The sequence below is a fragment of the Vigna umbellata genome, chromosome 5 (genome assembly GCF_029865625.1).
Source record: "Vigna umbellata cultivar VRB3 chromosome 5, Vumbellata_1.0, whole genome shotgun sequence".
Classification (NCBI taxonomy): domain Eukaryota; kingdom Viridiplantae; phylum Streptophyta; class Magnoliopsida; order Fabales; family Fabaceae; genus Vigna; species Vigna umbellata.
Genome location: NC_142169.1, coordinates 33,651,333 through 33,671,834, shown reverse-complemented (window position 1 = coordinate 33,671,834; position 20,502 = coordinate 33,651,333). Strand labels below are relative to the sequence as shown.

The 20,502-nt window shown below is 32.2% G+C and overlaps 2 protein-coding genes across 3 annotated transcripts; one reads left to right on the top strand and one right to left on the bottom strand.

The window, feature by feature from the left end:
• The first annotated feature begins 514 nt into the window (after nt 1-514).
• Nucleotides 515-4,441, top strand: SDIR1 (RING/U-box superfamily protein). Of its 2 annotated transcripts, none has more exons than XM_047299008.2 (9): nt 515-673; nt 1,492-1,656; nt 1,807-1,861; nt 1,968-2,020; nt 2,121-2,349; nt 2,515-2,629; nt 3,173-3,218; nt 3,731-3,853; nt 4,112-4,441. In XM_047299008.2, exons 2-9 carry the CDS (start codon nt 1,579-1,581, stop codon nt 4,229-4,231), a joined length of 819 nt encoding a protein of 272 aa, XP_047154964.1. In that variant the 5' UTR covers nt 515-673; nt 1,492-1,578; the 3' UTR covers nt 4,232-4,441. The 2 variants fall into 2 exon arrangements, with proteins under 2 accessions (XP_047154964.1, XP_047154963.1); XM_047299007.2 differs by having other exon boundaries at nt 3,728-3,853.
• A 2,478-nt stretch (nt 4,442-6,919) lies between these two features.
• Nucleotides 6,920-13,563, bottom strand: LOC124826227 (FKBP-like peptidyl-prolyl cis-trans isomerase family protein). The gene is made up of 6 exons (XM_047299009.2): nt 13,407-13,563; nt 12,270-12,387; nt 8,345-8,478; nt 8,186-8,265; nt 7,401-7,493; nt 6,920-7,288 (listed from the first exon to the last, which is right to left on the bottom strand). The coding sequence occupies exons 2-6, from the start codon at nt 12,376-12,378 to the stop codon at nt 7,138-7,140; spliced, it is 567 nt and encodes a 188-aa protein (XP_047154965.1). The 5' UTR covers nt 12,379-12,387; nt 13,407-13,563; the 3' UTR covers nt 6,920-7,137.
• Nucleotides 13,564-20,502: the final 6,939 nt, after the last annotated feature.

Genomic DNA, 20,502 nt, shown 5'->3' with positions numbered 1-20,502 from the left:
TATAAATATAATTATAGATAATTAAACATTAACTTTTTTATGTATTTTGTAATCATCTAAGGAAATAATTTTTTCTTTATCAGTGTTCATTATATTTTTTAATTCTTTTAATCAATTTTATCTTTTATATATATATATATATATATATATATATATATATATATATGATTTCCTTATCTGTAAATTAATATTTTCAATAACAATCGAAATTATAATGAAGATATTATTTAAGTTTTTATTACTAAATTGACGGAAAATATTTTAAATAAATAAAAATGTCTTTAAGATATATATAAATTTAGTAGAATATTACTACAACACTATTTTTAAAAATGTTAATTTATTATATTATTATTTATTATAATTTTTTTCCTCAGTTTTTATGGCTCTTAGTTCTAAAATGTTGAGAATGAAGGCACATATGTGAGGATTACTACACACCACAAACATATCATACAACAGACTTTACCATTGTTCAGCCAAAATTAAAAGAAAACCAAAAAGAAAACGAGAAAACTACATCACCGTTTCTCTTGATCTTCGTTTCGAATCAAATCGAATCGGAGGTGAAAGATCCAATTCCGGCTCTGTGTCTTGTGATCGAAAGCGGATTATAGCTGTTTCCGATCACAACCCAATTACATTCATCAGCTTTCGTTCCTCGCCAAGTTTGGTAACCCTCCTTCATTGTCCACGCGATTCCATTTTCAGAATTCCATCATCTGAAGTTTTTCTTTTTTTAATTTGTTTGTTATTGATATTACTATGATTGAGGTTTCTATTCAATTGAATGTTATCTTAAAATTCAGTTAGGTTTTTGTTTGACCGTATTAGAGGATTTGCTGTTGGTTTGATTGATGCCGTTAAATGACAATAGGGTAGATTGCTGTGGATTCTTGATTGACGTTATTTTCTTTCCATTGGATTGAATCTTCAAAATTGTGGAATTGTAAGCAATGCTTGGAAGTGATTTGGCTCCGCTGTTCTGGTGTTTTGTGTGTTTTTGTGGAAAATGGATTTCGATTTTGTAGTGGAAGCCTAATGACTTATTCGGTCAATTTATGTTATCTTTGATATGCTTAAATTTCCATAATTGCTCGATACACTAAATAAACTGAATAACGAAAGCATATTTTAGGATCATTAAGGGTGAAATATTGTAAAATGTTCACGGATTACTTTGAGAATTGAAGTATATGAGTTATTGTGCTTTAGCGATTTATTTATTGCTAAGCAAGATCCCAAACTTGATCCTTTATTATTCCTGTTATGATGGATAAGTGATAATGTTTTGTAGCATTGGCCAATTTTAGGGATGATCCTGGTAGGCTCAGATGTGGTATGTTAAATACCTTCTGTCTGTCTGTTTATATGGTATTCGTGGAAAATTTTCATTTTCCCCTGTTTTCTGTTCGTATTGAACTTTATACTTTAGCATTTATATGTTGTTGATTTCCTGTCTACTGACCATAGTTTTATTTGATATTTCAGAATATTCAAAGGTTTTATTTGCTGGTTTTTTTCAACTCTCTAGTGAACCTTTGAAGTTTTAAGCCAAGTTTTCAAATATACATAGACATGAGTTTTGTTTTTCGAGGAACAAGAGCAGATATTGAAAATGGGTTTCCAGGATTTATACCAGAGAGGCGAGCATTGGTTTGTATTCCTTGTACTCATGGTCTGCACCTGTATAAATGTGTTGGTGGAGCTGATACATGCTATGCTTTATTGTTTGTCTTTTTGTTCTATGAATAAAACATCAACTGAAAGTCTAAAACTTCATACTGATTCCTATATTTTATCCAGCGTGTTCATGCAGCTCGTCCTAGTAATTCTAATTCACTCACTTTTCTCGTGACAGGTATTCATGTTATGTTTTCGTTATCACTTTCTTCTTTAATATTTTGTTTCTCCCAATATATTTTCTTTCAATGTCCCATTTATGTCTTATTGTTTATATGTTTCAGTCCTTCTGTTATTCATGATACTGAACTCTCACCAGATGTCCCCAAATTTTCTGGTAAGGTCCTGTAGTATGTAAAGTAGGAATGCAAGTTTTTCAATGAAGAAATGGCATTAATTTATTAATGTGGTTTATAAGGTCTTATTTCTATTTGTAGCTATGGCTGGTGCTCGGTGTTTTCTTGATGGCAACAATGTTGAGGATGTATGCAACATGTCAACAGCTTCAAGCACAGGCCCAAGCTCATGCAGCAGCAGCCAGTGGCATTCTTGGCCACACGGAACTGAGGTTGCATATGCCACCATCGATAGCACTTGCAAGTCGAGGGCGTCTGCAGGGTCTCAGACTTCAGCTTGCTCTTCTTGACCGGGAGTTTGATGATCTTGGTTTGTAGTTATTTTCAGTCTTTTGTGATGTAAATTGCTACTTTGTTTCTCATAATTTTTTAGAATTTTCTGAAAATGATTTCTACTATATATAATTTTTGTTTTCTAATCTCTTCGCATGTTTCATATAGTATATTGATTACATATTTTTCTTTCCAATGTCAGATTATGAAACTTTAAGAGCTTTAGATTCAGATAATGTTTCTACGGCAGCTTCCATGACCGAGGAAGAGATAAATGCTCTTCCGGTCCACAAATATAAGGTTGCTGGTCCCCAGAGGTAATTAATCAATCAGATCTGTTGTATGTTCTCCTTTTAAATGGATATTAATATTTTATACCAGCAGCTCATGTCTGGGTGATGCGGCAAAAAAATACTGCTCATCATTTTCATATTATTAATTAAATATCAAATATCAAATATTAGTACAAATATTTGGATACATTTGAGGGTAAGAGTGTATTGATAATATAAAAAAATGCCATGTTGAAATTATGATAGTTTTGGTGTGAATTTTATATTCTGAATGATGACATGGAAGCACTGGTTTTCTTACTGCCATGCTATTTGGCGTGCTCATGATTACTGTGTATTACCATATTTTATATGATTTACGAAGGCAACCTTTAACTATACTTTCTTTATTAATTGTTGACATGTGAAAACGTCCTGTCCTGTAAAATTTTGTCTGCCAGTTATTGGTATTAACTTGAAATTCTAATTGAAATGGGAATTTACACCTTCATTTAGAAATAGCGTATATGTGCAAAGTAAATTAATTTAGTATTTGATCATTTGACAAGAAGCTGCTTTTGCTTACAGTGGTGGTTCATCAATGCAACAAGCATCATCATCCACTTCTGCTGAGGTATTGTCTACATTATGGCCTTATTTTTTCCTCAATCTATGTGGTCTAAACAAGTGATTACAAAGTTTCTCATGATAACTTCATTGATTCCTTGCATGCATTTTTCTTCATGTTTTTCTTGTAATATTCCTATGCTATTCTTGACAGTATGGGAAAGTGCTGTGTCCCTCATGCTAATGTATTATTCTGTGTCTACTGTTGTATCACTTTACATAATTTTTATTTGTCTATTCATTGCAATTCTTTTGGGTGATTTAAATGACTAAATGATCGTATGAATATGCAACGTCTACATTGTAAGTCCGTGGTTTGTCTAAGAGTACATACACGATTCACTATAAAACATTATGGCATTTTTGGTGGATGTAGCCAATCTCACTCAAGGGCAAAGACATGGTTATTATTGTTCTTCTATATTGCTATCTTTTCCTCTCACTCAAATTGTACAATTTTTGTTTTCTGAGCTGCTACGTTGATCTGCATGTTTCATTCCTTTTGATTTGTGGCAGAAGAAGCAAGATAATTCAGGGGCTGTTGGGAGCATGAAAGCCTCTGACGATGAACTCACTTGCAGTGTATGCTTGGAGCAAGTTAATGTTGGTGAAGTACTGCGTAGCTTACCTTGCTTGCATCAGGTTTGTTTCATAGCTTGCTAATCTGTGACCTTTGGTCTACAAGCTTTTCATGTTGCTTGATGATTCATTGTGTCACTTCATATCTGCTGTTGTCATCTGATTGTCTGATATTTAGAAGTAAAAAAGGATAGTTTCACTTTGAAATTATGAGAAGGAAAATCTAAACTACCAGCACTCTCTATGTAAAAATGTGGTTGAAATCTATTAATCTCGATTAAATGATTGATTCTGAGACCTTATGTTTTTACTTTTTTGAAGTTTCACGCTAGTTGCATCGATCCTTGGCTGCGTCAACAAGGGACATGCCCTGTATGTAAATTTCGAGCTGGATCTGGGTGGAGTGACAATGGACATAATGATATCGCGGACATGGTTTGAATATATCGTCTAATTTTTATTTATGGACGTGTGATTAAAATCTGCAACTATAACTTAGTGTGATGATGTATCAAAATTAGTAGGTCTTGACCAGTATTGGTGTAATTACCCTGACGTGTAGGGATGAGAAGATCGGCAGAATACCGTGTAACAACTATTCAGTTTATATTTCTTCGGCTGCTGTGCTTAACCCAGCGCCATCTGCACAAATTTTTCTTCACTGCTACCATTTCCCTTCCCTTTTTTTGTGGCAGTGCTTATTTATCAATTCAACCGCGTTTAATGGATCATTTGTTCAACTGGTGAGTTTCAAGAATGAAGAAACAAGATAGAATTTTTTTAATTTTAAAAGTGACGATCTTTAACTTCTATTTGTTTGTATTCATGCTTTTTTAGTTTTATTCATCCTATTTCTCTAATCTATGCCCAACAGAAAATATATTTTTTTTTTAATTTCTAATAGAATAGTTATTAGATTTTTCTTCTTTCTGTATCGCAATAAATTATGTATATAAACTAATGAAATATAAAGTGATAGTGGGGGTATAATTGATAAATAATAATAATATTATTTAGGATTAATCATAAATGTAAATAACAAAAATCTTCTAAAAATTAGCCAATTGAGAACTCAGACTAAGTCATCTGTTCAGCCAGCCATGCTTAGTTCGAGGTAATTTCTTCCTTCCTACAAAGGAACCTCTGCATGGACCCTTCAAAAGAAAATGACTTTTTTTTTTCTCCAGATAACTTTTAGAGGTGATTAGTTTTATAGAGTTTTTAAAATTCTTCAAGAAAAATATAAAAAGATTAATGAATTTTAGAATTGTGAGAATAATTTAATTATTTAAAATAACCTCTAAAGTATACATTTAAAATTTTTCTTTCTTTATTCTCTTGGTATTTTGTTGGCTTTATTGGGGTGTCGACTACTGTCTTTTGATTCAGAAATTACTTGCTTCATCGGCTCAATCACTTTTTTTTTTACTAATGTTGGTCAAGTTTTCTTTTAAATTAAAATTTGGTTGTGGTTATTTATTTTATTAAAGTTGGTAAAATTTTCTGTTAAATTAAAATTTATTGTGATTATTTTTTAGCTAATGTTAGAAATAATTTTTTCATTTGGACTTGTTCAACGTTATTAATAAACATTAATAGATTATTTTTTATTTTCTTTGTTGGGAGTTTTATTGAATACTATCTAGAGTTGTTTTGTTCTTAACGATGATAAGATAAACAAATGTAAGTCATTATATTTCAATTGAAGTTGATAAAAATTATATTTTGAGTTGATTTTGTTGAGATTATTTTTCATTTATGCATGCTAACGTTTTTCTATGTCAACTTTAACTAGATCTTTCTAGGTTAATGTTGATAAAATTATTGTCCGATAAATGCTAATTTTTTTGTTGTTATTTTTTGTTTGATGTTTGTGGAAATTGTCTTTTATTAATATTCTCAATGAATTTTTTTTCCAATGTTAGTTGAGTTTATTTTTATATTGTTTAATGGAAAAAGTTTCCACAAACTTTGACAAGAGATTTTTGGTCAATGTCAGTAAAAAATCTGTTAAGGTGGCATTTGTCAAAAGGTAAGTTCACATTTGCCTTTCTCTTCATCATCTATCATAATCACTGGACTGTTTCACCAGTGACAAAACCATCATCGTTACCTAACAAACATTCAATTAAAACCTTTTTCATTTTACATTAATCACAATATAATTCTCTATTAACATAACTCCGCATTTTTTAACATGGAAACAAGGAAAATGATGAGACAATAATTTAACAAAAACATTAAACCATAAAGACTCAATTAAAAAATGTAATTTGTTTTATTAATTAATGGACAAAAAAAAGTAATATGCATTCAAATAAAAATATATAAATTTATGAAAAACTTGAAATTTAATTAAGTCTAATTGAAATAATTAAAAAATAAATAAAAAATTTGAATTATTTTATCTCAATGAAACATTTTATAAAATGAATTAATTTAAAATAAAAATAAATTGAAATTTAGTACATTTAATTCTAAGAAAGTTATATATATATTCCTATCCAAACACATTAAAAATGAACTTTAAATTTTGTTGCATAAATTTTACCCATTACAAAAAATACCATTTGAAAATGAATTTAGCACTCTCTTTCTACAAAAAAAAAAAGGATAACACTTCTCGAAAGACCATTTAGAATGAGATTTATAGTTATGAAATGTGTTTCTGGAAATCATTTAGAATTCATTTTTAAATACATTTTTCTATAAAAAAAAAATTCCTTTAGATGATAAACTATTTCCAAAATAACCTTTCGGAAAAAGATAACATGGCATTTATCATTACGGGATAAGAATACAAGGATAGAGTAAAATTGAGTCTGAATTTATCTTTTTGGAAGTGTTAAATTTGTTATAGAAAGATATTTAGAAAATAAAATTCTAAGAATGCATTAATCTTATGAACACACTTCTTTTTATTGGTTAACATTACTTAAAATCACAAAAGAAAAGGTAGGTTTCATATTTTGTTTAATGATTTTATATTTTTGAATCATTTTTAACTCACTAACACTTCTTAATATCTACACATGTTAAGTTCACCTCACTGAATAACTTAGCTACGTCTCTACCTTCAATGTGGCTGTAGCCTGCATTCAGAAGGAATGAAAGAGGGTGTCTATATAATTAGACAAAAACCCGGGAAAATGTTGTTGCTAGCTGCTGATTATGTAGTATCTTACCAAACATCATATTTATGTTATCTGGATGGACAAAGCCAATCATTTTATACATCGTTTGGGATGAGCCAAAGGGGAAGTGAGATGCTGAATAGTAGATAATACATAACTATTTGATTTGATTGTCATCAAAATATATCAAGTTGTGTAGATGTTTAAGGGACCCTACTTTGCTTTACCTTTACCCTTTCCTTGACCTTTTTTGGCTTCTAACTTTGCTTGCAGACGTGCAGCAGCAGCTGCTTTTGCTTCTTCTCTCTTCTTCTTCTCTTCTTCTTTGACAGCAGCAGCTAGCTCTCTCTGCTTCTTCAGTTCTCTGTTTTTTCCATCACAAGATATCATATTGTTATTATTTTGTAGTGAAACGAGACAAAAAAAACAAAAAGAAGCACATGTATTTGGTAAAATGTTAAAAAAAAGTTGCTTACTCAAGCCTTGCCCTCTCCTCTGAAACACTTCCCAAACTGGAACCCTTCCTTGGCCGACAGGCAACTAACTCAACTTCAAAAACAAGTGTTGCTCTGCAAGGAAATTGAAAAATTATAAATTTCAAGTCACCGGTAGATGCAACTTCTTGTGACTAAAGTGAAAGTGGATTAGTAGAATGGGGAACAAAGCAAGCTTCAAGGGAATACATCATGATTTCATCAATTAATTATTTAAAGGTTTGGTGCTTCAAAACTCTCTGCACATAGGACTAGGTAACCGTTGGACCCACCATCCAAGAGAAGGAAGCCTTGGGAGGAGAGAAATAGAGTGGATAGAAAAAAAAAGACTAGAAATAAGTTAGATATAAAATAAAAAATAAAAAATAAAAATATGTTTAGTTGAAGAGATATAGAGAATAGATGATAAGAGAAATAGAAACATGAGTAGAAATAAGTGATAATTAGTTCGGTAGATCTCAACATTTTAAAATTATTTCCATCTTATTTCTCTTCTTTTAAACACTACAACTTATTCCTCACCTACCAAATATACCACAAAGGCTGATTTCATGACATGATAATTGAGCAATTGAAAACAATTGGAACACTAGTAGATTTGTATCCCAGATTGTTTTTTCGTTCATACCTTTTAAAGGGTAAAAATGTATTGACAAATGGCCTCTTCTCAGCTTTCTCATATTTCTATGATACATCTTTCATTCTTAAACTTTTTTGTTTAACAATTATTATGTTTACTAACAATAACTGTGGCATGAGAATAGTACTCTGGAGGAATATCTGGAGGAGATCCCGCACTGCCATATGCATATTCTGGCTTGCAAGTTATTTTTGCAACTTCTCCGACCTAGCAAGATTAGCAGATAAATATCAGGATCAAAACCATTATCTAAATACAGTTTCATCAAAAGTATGCTTTCTTAGACCTTCATGGTTTTGACTGCAATCTCCCAAGCCTTGATAACACTGCCCTTCCCAAGCTCAAAAGAGAAGATAGTGTTATCTTCGTGTGTTGTGTCAAAAACTTCACCGGTATCAGCAAGTGTGCCTTCATAGTGAACTGATTAGCACAAACAACATTTGGATGAGAATCAGTAAAATCAAGCATTTCATGCAAACACACTTCAAACACATCCAATTTAGAGAATTAAAACTTATGGTCAGATTAGATAAACTTCATAGGCCAAAAAAATTAAACAAGGTGAAAAATGAATCAAGCTGCTTGCACAAGTTCAAATTAACTTGCACACTTAAGCCTTATTAAAAAAACACACTCCTTTATATTCCCCAATATCCATAAGTACATATCAATTTGTAAGTTGCTTTGTACCTTAGAAATCGAACATGTGGAACTGAAAATTAGGAATATTCTTCTTTAGGTTTTCCCATATTATACTTTAAATGATTATAAATAAAGGATTTACTCAATAAAGAATTTACATACACACAATTCATAACAGAGAAACTTTTTATTGTTCCCTATTGTAATCAAATTCTCTTGAGCTCAAATGTTCCCAAAACAATCTGATTCAGAAGCAGTTGTTGCTGTCTCCGCGCCTTATACTTTTGAAAGAACCTCAACATCTAACATGTATTCCTAAGCTCTAGTCTCTCACTCCTCTCATCATGGTGGTTGCAGTGGACATGGTGGCGGTCATGACCATCCCTGTTGCAACTACTGCAATTGTTGGGGTCATGTTGAAGAAGAATGTCACGCCATAACTCTCCAACAGTCTCAGCTGGCTAATGTAGCTCAAACCATCACTCCTGCTTTAGATATCACACTTTCTGCCATTGGGTATCATGAACTTCTCAATCTCCACCAAGCATACCACCAACCTGCATCACTTGTGGTTCAATCTAGTACTCCTATAGCTTTTGTTTCTCAACTTATTTCTTGGACCTTAGATACTTGATTCCCATGCCTTAGATGATATGACTAGTAACCAATCTCTTTTTTTCATCCTTGACCTTTTTGGTCTCCTTGCCTTCTGTTACTATTGTAGACTGAGTCTCAAATTAAAGTTCGAGGCATCGGATGAACCCACTCTCTTCCTCAACATTCTCTAAACTTTTTCTTACTAATACCAAGATGTCCATTTAACCTAATCTCTATCAGTAAACTTACTCGCACTCTTGATAATTCTGTCCTGTTTGTTAATGTTTTGTTCTTTTATAAGATTGACACATTGAGTATGAAGAATTATATCATCTTTAGCCCTTTGGTGGTCTATGTCTCTTCTACCAGTTCAACTCTTGCACATCAACCACCTTGGACACCTGAGTTTGGAAAAATTGGGTTTACTTGTTCTTAGTTTTTCAACCGTTAAGTCTTTTCAGTGTGAGTAGCGTCAACTAGATAAAACATACCCATACTAGTCATGGTCCTTGTGCCAATAAGCATGTTATGTCACCATTTGCTTTACTTTCACTCTGATATTTGGGGTTTAGTCGCATCTGATCCACATTAAGATATTTTATTCTGTAACTTTTATATAAGATTTCTTTTGTTGTGCTTAAGTTTTTCAAATGAAGAATCACTTTGATTTTTCCTCTATTTTTCAAAGGTTTTATGATAAAATTGAAACTCAGTTTGATAGCAAAATTAAAATTTTACAAATTGATAATGCAAGAGAATATTTATCTTCCTAATCTCAGTCTTTTCTAAACTCACAGGGGATTCTTAATCAAACATCATTTGCCCTCACACCGCAGTGATGTTGCAGAGCACAAAAACCAGTACTTGATGGAAACAACTTACACTTTTCTTCTTCACTTTAGCATTCCTTTATGCTCCGTAATTTCTTGTCAAGATTATGGTGACACTTTTTCTCCTGTGGACAAAATGACCTTTGTCCAACTTTTCCTTGTCGTGGCCTTGATCCACCATTGATCTCTTCACCATATGGACATAAAAAATGTCTATTTCCATGGTGAGTTGTAAGAATAAGTGTATATGGATCATCCACCCAATTTTAGAGTCTCTAGTGATTCATGTATTGCCTCTTTCTCGGGGAAAGATGATCGAAAAATTCCCAATCATGGTCCTTGCAGACGGATCATCCGTATAATATACAAAAAGGAACTCCAAATATTTGATATCTTTCTCTTTGAATGAGATGTCAATTCCAGCGATGTTTCAACTCACTTTTGCTTGAGTTTTGTAGGACTACGACTTGTTGAGTACAGATCACTCAGCTTTTTCACTTTATTCTCTATTTGTCATGTTCAACTATCTTGTTGTATATGTTGATGACATTGTCATCACTAGCAATGAATCCTATGACATTCTTCAACTCAAAATCTCACCTTCACAGTTAGTTTTACATCAAGCACTTGGGTCCACTTGTGTACTTTCTTGGCGTCAAAGTTGCACAGTCCTCGCATGATATTGTCATTTCCTAGCAAAAGTATGCTCTAGACATTTTGATTGAGCGTGGTATGATTGATTGTCACCTTAGTGATAGTCCTATGATTCTGAATTTGAACCTTCTTCCGAGTCAAGAGGCCATTGAAAGACCCTAGAAGATATTGTCTAGTAGGCAAACTTAATTACCTCATTGTCACTGATAGGTAACAACAAAGAAAATGGATGGAATGGAAAAAAAGTTACTGATATCATTCCTGAGTCCCAAAACAAGAGGGTAATGACAATCCTCTTCCCAATTCCCAGCTCAGCCACAATCTTTCCCTCCTCCGGCAGACGAAAACCAAAAACCTATATCCTCTCTTCTCTCCCCCAAAGTGAAAGATCCCCACATTCCTTCTAGAAGCCACGTAGGCAATTTTGTTAGCAACAAAATCAATGTGTGTGCTTAAAGACCCATTTGATAGTCATTGAAAGTTGTGATACACATTCTTCGTTCATCAAGAATGCACCAGGTTGTGATTTAAAATATGCAATTAAAGGAAATTCCAAAATTCTTTGTAATTATGATGCTGATTGGACAAGTTCGCCGACATATAAAAGGCCCACTTATGAATATTGTCATCAGATACTCAACTAATGTGACAATGATGTTGCCATTCACATTCCATGAGCGGACTAAACACAATGACCAACTTGCATACATGCTCACTAAATCCCTGAAGCGTTCTCGTATTGACCACATTTGTGACAACTTAGACTACATGTATTCTCCAGCTTGAGGAGGAACACAAAAGATGTGATTTGATCTAGTAATTAGGGAATTATGTACCGTTGATAATAAATAAAGGGTTTACAAGTGTGATTATACACTCAATTCACAATAACAGAGAACCTCCTTATATCTGAATGGAAAACTCACCCTAAGCTAAAGACTAATCCAAATTAGGCCTTAATATCTAAACTTTTCCTTAAAAAGTGTCCTAATATCTTGCAATTCCAACCCATTGTATAATAGTCCAACATGATATTTCTATAACACTCTCAAATAGATGGACCTTCACACAGAGATACTCGTGAAGATAATTACATTTTCACATATAAGGGGAAATTTTAACATGCAAGTAAGTTATAGCAAGTGTCATGTATGTGTTCCCATGTATTTTAGAATTGAAATCATGCGTGAAGACCATATGATAAGCTTTCAAAAATACTATTATAAGACTGGTTAAAGCATAAGATACTAGAGATGCTCATTTTTATTCTAATAAGAAGATTTATAGACAACTAATAGATGGAATGACTTCTACAGCACCTTAAAAGCCAAGAGTCAATTTCCAAGATAAAAATCACAAAAATATGACGGCTGTGCAGCCAAAATCTAAAGGTGTTGAGTATAATTGCATCTTGCTTTGAGACTGGCATGTACTATAGTCCATTACTAGACAAGTTACAAAATATTCACCGTGCTAGTAAAAACATACCATCAACAAGAGGAAAATTTTCTGTAGGACCAACAGCATCGGTTTTGCTTTTTCTCAAAATGGTCTTAATGACTCCTCCATCCCCGGTCAAATCAATTGCATCACCCATTGTTTCACTCTGTTAATAAGACAGAAAAGCTAAGAACATAAACAAGGATAAGTGGAGCAATGTCATGCACCTCACAAGGTTGAATTAAATCAAGTCAACAAACTTCCCGTAATAAATAGAATTAAATCCAAACAACCTGATCAGAAGACAAAAGTACCAAAAAGATTAAAATTTAATGACCATAAACACTAAGTTTTCAATCAGTACCATTCTTATATCTTACGAATAACTAAAGTAGTTGTGGTCCCTCAAATTTTGAAAATGTAACAGACATTACAATACAACACTTTCTGTATGTACAAATGTTCTTGGAAGGAAATCAATCAATTTCATAACTATGCAAATGAAAATGCATTAAAAAATTTATCATGGAATATCTTGGCGGCGTCGTGAAGTTGGTGAAGTTCGCATGAACCGTTGTAGATTTAAAGTTCAAGGACAGTATTCAATTATTATCTCCAGTTGTCTGAATGTCATTGCAGTATAAGTTAAATCACCAAGTTTATAACGAACTGCGGTAACTATTTTTCTGTGTGGGGATTAGGGAATTTGGGGGCAAATGTTGGAAAAGGGTCCAAAATTTCCTTTTACCCTGGTAAGATAAACAGTCCAAAAGGGCTCAACACATTCTCAGTAAAGAAGTACATGCAAAATAATAATAATAATATGAAACTAAAATTGAACCCATAGAACACAGAAATCACTAAACATCAGCCACAAATAAAACACAATCCACAACATTTACCATGATAAATTAAATGAAATCATGAAATTCAGATTCTATCTTATCTCTCATTAATATATTCCCATCACAATAGCATTAAAAAAAAACAACAGTCCAATCATCGATAAAACAACAAAGATAACAGAAGTTCAAGTTCTCAATTTTAAGAACCCTCAAATCTGTAAATTTTGCTTAGTTTTCACAAGAGCCATTATTTATAAAGATTTAATTTTTCCAAAAATCCTCACAAAATAATTCGGAAGCAACGAAAGAATGGAACGAAATGAATCGAAAGGAAACTAACCCTTGATTTTTAGGCGAACTGGAAGAACGAAGCTAGTGAACGGTGTAATTGATGAAAGCACCGAATTTGGAGTGGCCATGCGTTAGAAGAAACTCGTCTCCTTCAGAGGTTTTAAGAATAAATGCACAGCACAATCATGCCCACGCGCAGTAAACAGGAGTGGTTTACATTGCATGTCAAATTGCTTGCGCGTGTTCTACACTGTCGCAAGGAGGGGAATAGGGAGTTAAATATTAAGTACAGTTGTTTTAGTAAATGAGCATATTTTCATCATCAGATAAGCACCAATATGCCCAACACTCTTCTTTCTTCCAAAATTAAGTTACATTTTGTTGTTTTTTCTAAAATTAATGGAATATTATTTTTTAAAATTTTTTAAAATATAAAATGGTTGTTTTATAATATTAAACAATTGTAAGGATTCAAAAGAGAGTGAATACAAGTTCAAATTACATAAAAAGAAAAAAAAAATCAAAAGCTCACACACCGGTTCTTGATTTATGGAGATTTTTGGGTCAATTATTTTTTTGGATTTGCGAGCTCAAAAATTGTACTCCTTTAGTTTGCTAAGTGGATGGGGAACGGGAAAAAACTCAAAAAATTCATGCTACTTCTTTTGTCTTTTCCTTTTATACGTTTTTGTGTTTAGAACTCCTTTAGTTTTTAAGCTTATTTTTTTCTAGATTAAAAATAATTTAGTTTTGAAATTTTTGTAATTGATTTTTGAAAATAAATTGTTTAACTTTTTTTGCGTGTTTTATCGAATATTTGGCATGTATAATAAAATAGACCTAATAGATATGTACCGGTTAAATTTTACTATTTTACTTTTGTTATATTCAATAAACTTATTTTTTAATTTTATACTAAAATCAATTATAAAACTTACTTAAATCTTAATTTTTAGCAACTTGAATTTAGAACTCACAAAATGGTTCAACCTGACTCATTTTTATTTGTTATGTTGCTGGCTCACCAAATTTGGACTAAATCGAACTAATTGAACTTCTCAAACAAGTCAAAAAGTTAAACCCGTCCTATCATTAGATAAGTTGGTGAGTTGGCTTGCCAATTCCCTTTGCAATTGTCTTTTATATGATAGTTTCATCCCTAAAACTCCACAATAACAACATTTTTGAAAAAAAAACAACACAAAAAACGTAGCTTGTTTAAATTAAAATGAAATTTGAAACTCAAAATCATTCACCTAAGCTACAACTCACTCAAGACTTATTGAAATAAAATGAGATTGTTCAATAATTCCCAAACTCCCTAATTTTCAATCCAAATTCTAAATTACAACCATAGGAATGATTAATTAACAAACTCTGTTGACAATGAAGATGAAGACATCGAATAAAATTGTAGAAGAGACTGATACATGGCAAAATTGAACAAGGTTGGTGATGGCATCATGGACTCGTTGTGGTTGGAAGCATTTTGGGCTTTAGGATTGTGAGTGAGTGTTTTTTTGTCTTTGAAAGTGAGATTAGAGTAGTAGCAATACAACTAAAGATGAAGTACAACAAAAAAACACAACAACAATGCACAATATAACGTTCTTTACTTAAAACATGGGTTGAGGGTTAGTTCAGATTGACCTGCTGGCTGACTTGACAAGGTGATGGGTTTGGTAGACTAGGCTTATATAAGTTAAAATCTCTGTCCTAACTTGTTTTTTTTTTTTTTGAATGGGTTGTCAGGTCTGTCTTATTTATCATCCTTACTTAAACCAGTATTTTTTATTAAGTTTCAATCTCTTAAGTCCTTAATAAAAAATAATTACATTTCGTCCCTGGATATAAGCTACATTAGGATTTATAGCTATGTGTAATCAAGTCCAAAAAGTATTTAAGCAAAGAAAAAAATGTTAATATTAAAATGGAAAACATATATATTAACAATACAAATTCCTGATGAAAGTTTAGTTAATTAGGTTTAACCCCCAACAAATAGGTTTAACTTTCCATTAAGAATAACATACAAAATGGAAGAAGAACAAGGGAAAAAATGGAGTCGAAAGGAGATGAACTCTCTTTCAAGGTGTCCAAACAACTACTCTAAGCTTCAAAATTGTGCTTCCCTTTGCAATATCCTTTGGAGAGTGATGCTCCCTCCACCACTCCATCTTCTTCCTACATCTCCCTAATTTTTTTAAATTTCAAATTTACCTCTTTTACTTTTTATTTTTACCAATTTTACTTTTTATTTTTTAAAACCCTACTCCCAATTTCCTCTCACTTTCACTTTTCCTTTCACTCTTAGCAGCAAGCCTCCACCCCCCACTGTCACTTTCTCTTAATTTTCACTTCCGTTAACACAAAATTTGACAAAAAAAAATTCCCATGGTATAAATTTAAAACATTTATAAATTTTGATGAGTTTTGAAGTATCATGATTTCATAATATAATCTGCTAAAAATTTCTTCCCCACTTCCTTATCTTCAAATAACCAAACTTGAAAATTTATGCTTAAACTTGAAACTCTGAACCACCAGGAGATAATAACCCTTGTCGTTGTAAATCAAAGGCCGCATGAGCTGAATTTTTCTTCAAAAATGATCACTAGGTGTTCGATGAATCTCGTGGAATTTGAAAGGAAATGGAAAATGTTGTGTTAACAGAAGTGAAAATTAAGAAAAAGAGAGAAAGTGACACTGGGGGGTTTGCTGTTGAAAGTGAAAGGAAAAGTGAAAGTGAGAGGGAATTAGGAGTAGGGTTTTAAAAACTAAAAAGTAAAATTGGTAAAAGTAAAAAGAGTAAATTTAGAATTTAAAAAAAATTGGGAAGATATAAGGAGAAGATGAGGTGGTGGAAGGAGCGTCAATATCCTTTGGAATGCCTAATTTTGTAATCCAACCACCCAAAGTTGGAAAAGACCTTAAACCCTAAAAAAACATGAATAACTACCATAATTTTAACTTGGTTTAAACCATCGGATGGTCCTCGTGTTTATATAGAAATCTCAAATAGGTCATCATATTTTCAACTGTCTCAATTGGGTCCATATATTTACAAAATATCTCAATTGGGTCCAAATATTTGTAAAAATAAACCAATTTTGCCATAACCGTTAAGTTGTCACAAACGGCGTTAAAATGTGCTGAAATGGATATACTGAGGTGGATATTTTATTAAAAATAATATACTGTCATTAATGACATGGAATTTAATAAATTAAAAAAAAATAAAAAAATAATGTAAGCAGAAAAAAGTGAGAAAAATGGCCTGCACTCAGAAAATCCACGAGAGAACCAATTTGAAAATCCTTCCAACCCTAAATCGTTACTGCCTGTTCATCTTTGCTGTCATCTCCTTTGCGAAACCAAAGCCACCGCACTGCAAAACCGAATCGGGGACAAGTTGGTTTCACCCTTTTGAAACGTACTTGAATAGTAGGAGATCTTTCAAGCCATGACAGAATTTCCATGATAATATCTTGGTACAACTCCACAATTATCTCATCCCTTTGAGCTGCACATAATTACAGTAAAAAGTAAAAACTTGATTAATATATGTATGACAATATCTGATTCACCATCTCTCTATTTGGTAGCAACAACCCATTAGAATGCACCCAATCACCCCCGGAACGAATCCAAATCGAGAAAGAATCAAAACAGAGAAAGGAGGGGAAAAGGTGATACGCGCACACAGAGAAACGTGGCAGAGAAGAGGGTGAAGATAGTGTGATTAAATCTCACTGGAGATGGCAGCGGCGGACGGCCTAGGGTTCCGACGTCGCAGAGCGGCAAGAAGATGAGGGCTCCAACGATGAGGGCTCCGGCGCGCCGATCTGCTCGATTTCGACACGTCGCTGCAGCCTCCGTGATCCTTGCTGTCCTCCTCCGTCTTCCGCGACAGTCGCCGGCTCAGCACATAAAACAGCATCAACGCCACCCAGGCCGTCGTCGCCATTGTCCCCGCCGCCAGAGCTGACGAAGCTTCAATGGAGTTTTCCGCGACACTGTCTCACCACACAAGAGCTTCCTCAGATCCACCCCTTCAGCTCCACCACCTTCTTCCTTCATCACCAGTTCTTCCTTCTCCAGTTTCCTCATGACACGGACGACGGTGCTGCAGTTTTTTAGGGGGATAGCGAAGAAGACGAAATTCAGACTCTCAAATCCCCTTTTTTTTAATCGCATAATTTTTCTATTTTTATTTATTTATTAAATTCCATGTCATTACTGACAGTATATTTTTTTTAATAAAATATCCACCTCAGTATATCCATTTCAGCACATTTTAACGGCGTTTGTGACAACTTAACGGTTATGGCAAAATTGGTTTATTTTTACAAATATTTAGACCCAATTGAGATATTTTGTAAATATATGGACCCAATTGAGACAGTTAAAAATATGATGACCTATTTGAGATTTCTATATAAACACGAGGACCATCCGAGAGTTTAAACCTTTTAAAATCACCCAACATCATCTACTCACCTATTGTATTGCCTAACGGTCTTTGTTTAACAAATGTGACACTTGTCCATATTAATTTCTCAACTTTCTAGTTTAATCCATTTTTGTGCTTGTTTAGATTCAAGTTGTCTTGCTCAACTAAACTGCTTTAAATTCCCTCATTAAACACATGTAAACATATAAATGAGAGTTAAAATTATAATTATCTTGAAATCATACACATGATGAACTGTAAAAGTAAAATAAAGTTAAGATTAAACAAATTAAAGACTAAAAAATATTTTATTTTATTAATGACTAACACTAAATTAAAATTAACATATTAAAAAAAATCCAATATTCAAAGGTTGACTACAATAATTAATCTTTATTTCGATGATACCATGAAAATCAAACATTTAATAAAAGTAAAAGAAATAAAAAATTAAATAAAAATAAAAGTAAATTTAATTAAAAATAAAGAAAAATATTTTTATTATATTATAATAATAATAATAATAATAATATATATTATTATTATTATATATACAAAATAATAATGAAGTATGTCACCATCATAATCAATTGTAGGAGTTTTTCAAGTAATATATATATATATATATATATATATATATATATATATATATATATATATATATATATATATATATATTATGTTGTATTATTTTAATTTTCCACTTATTTTGTTTTATATTTATTTAAAGGATGACTTGCACACAAATTTTTGGTCTTGATTCTCTAACTTTTTATTTCCTTATATAGGAAACCGATAACATCCCTTTCTTTCTTTTCCTTTCCCTTTTTACACCTCCACTTTGGTGCAATGCAAACCACAGAACTAAATGTTATTTGTTTTGACTAGTTATAATTAGAAAGAAAAGTGTGAATGAAGATAAAGATACTATTTTTTTTTCATAATAATATAATTAATGTTTCACTTCTTAAAATAATTTTAGCTTTCAGTAAATATGTTATTATTTTTAGTTATTAATATATCTTATCCTATTTAGGAACAGTTAACACTAAAATTATTACGATTAATGCAAAACTAAAAGTATTAATCAATTTATACAGTAAAACAAATTGTTAGATTAGACGGACAACGTGGAAGGAAAATTTTCATTCCAGTGTTTTATATTTTTAGGTTAATTGCTCATGAACAACAATGCCAAATATCTTACAATAAATTGTTATTTTATTATATTAACAGTACAGAATATGTGACTTTGTTGGTGATGAATCAGATATATTTACCTAATTTTTATTTAATTTATTTTCATGCATTTAAGGGAAAGTTAATTAGAACTATTTTCATTGATTACGTATCAGTGTTAAACAACATATCAGTGTTAAATACAATTAAAATTAATTAGCATATTAGGAGTAATATTATGATTGCACTAAGAAAGGTGAAAGAAGAAAAGGACAGAGACTTGGTGAGAACAGGAAGCAGTTGATGTGTCAGTGTGCGTGCGCGGTGTCTGAGTGTCTCTGCTTCGCACTCACATCATACTCTTTTTTTTTTCTTCCTCTTTCTCCAACGCTCCAATCCCAAAGCAACACGTGCCAATCCTTTTGGTGATGTGACCGTTGACCATGTCTTGGGCCCAGCCCACCCACTAATTAGTCCTTTCCTTTGCCCACGGGTTTTTCTTGCCTCAATTTCACAAACACCCTTTCTACACATGCTTCGCTTTTTGGTCCCACCTTTTCTTGGATTTTACCCATCAGAGCCCACCACTCACCCACCAGGGCCACTCCCCCCTTTCCTTTGGGCTTTTTTACTTCGCTTGCAAAACGCATTACTTTTCTTATTCAATCATTTCTTTTGTCTCTGTATTCTAATTTTACTTCACGGGATACATTTTTACTTTAATTAAGTAGAATTATCACCAACCATGAAAATTCTTTTTCAAATATATCACCTCACTCGCCCACTTAACACTAAAGAAAAATATTGAATGCAATTAAATGTATTTAAGGTTCTAAGAGTTAAAAACATCTGGAACCAAAAAATTAATTCAAAGATGTTTCATGAGAATTTACGTTGATGTAACAATTGCAAAATAATGACAAGAGAGTTTCTTTTTGTTGGCAAATAACTGGCATGATGTTATATATTGTGTTTAGCCTATTCAACTTACATCAATAAATTAAGGCATTTACACCGATATTGAAGGTTACTATAATAAAATTATATGCACTTTTCACGATATTAATTGATCACGCTTACCACATCACACTAATAAGAAAAAATGTAGTAAAAATGTAGTGGAAAAATTGTAATTTTTTAATAATAGTTGTTTAAATAATTGTCGTTAAGAGTAAAAATAACGACAATTATATATGGAATCATCATTAAAACTTTCAAAACAGATATACAAAAGTCTATTGTTAAATATATAATACTTTTATAATATAAAACGTGTTTTTTTTCATGTGATTTTCATTTTAGTGTTTTCTTTTTTTCCTTCTTTATGCACTTTCATTTTTTTCTCATGCCATTCCATTTTCTCTTCTTCTGCCTTTTCATTTTCTCTTTCTTTGCATCTCATAGCAGTTTCACAATAGTCCCCTAGCGTTGAACCTCCCTCCGCAAGCCTTTGCAAGTAGCGAATTAATCCGATGCAAACCTTCTCCAATTGTGAAGTATTAGTAATCTCATT

What these genes read in the sequence shown, in the direction of transcription:
- SDIR1 (XM_047299007.2), top strand. Translation starts at nt 1,579, where the DNA reads ATGAGTTTTGTTTTTCGAGGAACAAGAGCAGATATTGAAAATGGGTTT. An exon ending in ACTCACTTTTCTCGTGACAG is followed by an intron (nt 1,862 to 1,967) that starts GTATTCATGTTA and finishes TATATGTTTCAG; the next exon opens with TCCTTCTGTTATTCATGATA. An exon ending in GCTTACCTTGCTTGCATCAG is followed by an intron (nt 3,854 to 4,111) that starts GTTTGTTTCATA and finishes ACTTTTTTGAAG; the next exon opens with TTTCACGCTAGTTGCATCGA.
- LOC124826227 (XM_047299009.2), bottom strand. Translation starts at nt 12,378, where the DNA reads ATGGGTGATGCAATTGATTTGACCGGGGATGGAGGAGTCATTAAGACC. An exon ending in AAATTTTCCTCTTGTTGATG is followed by an intron (nt 8,479 to 12,269) that starts GTATGTTTTTAC and finishes TGTGCTAATCAG; the next exon opens with TTCACTATGAAGGCACACTT. An exon ending in GAGGAGAGGGCAAGGCTTGA is followed by an intron (nt 7,289 to 7,400) that starts GTAAGCAACTTT and finishes TGGAAAAAACAG; the next exon opens with AGAACTGAAGAAGCAGAGAG.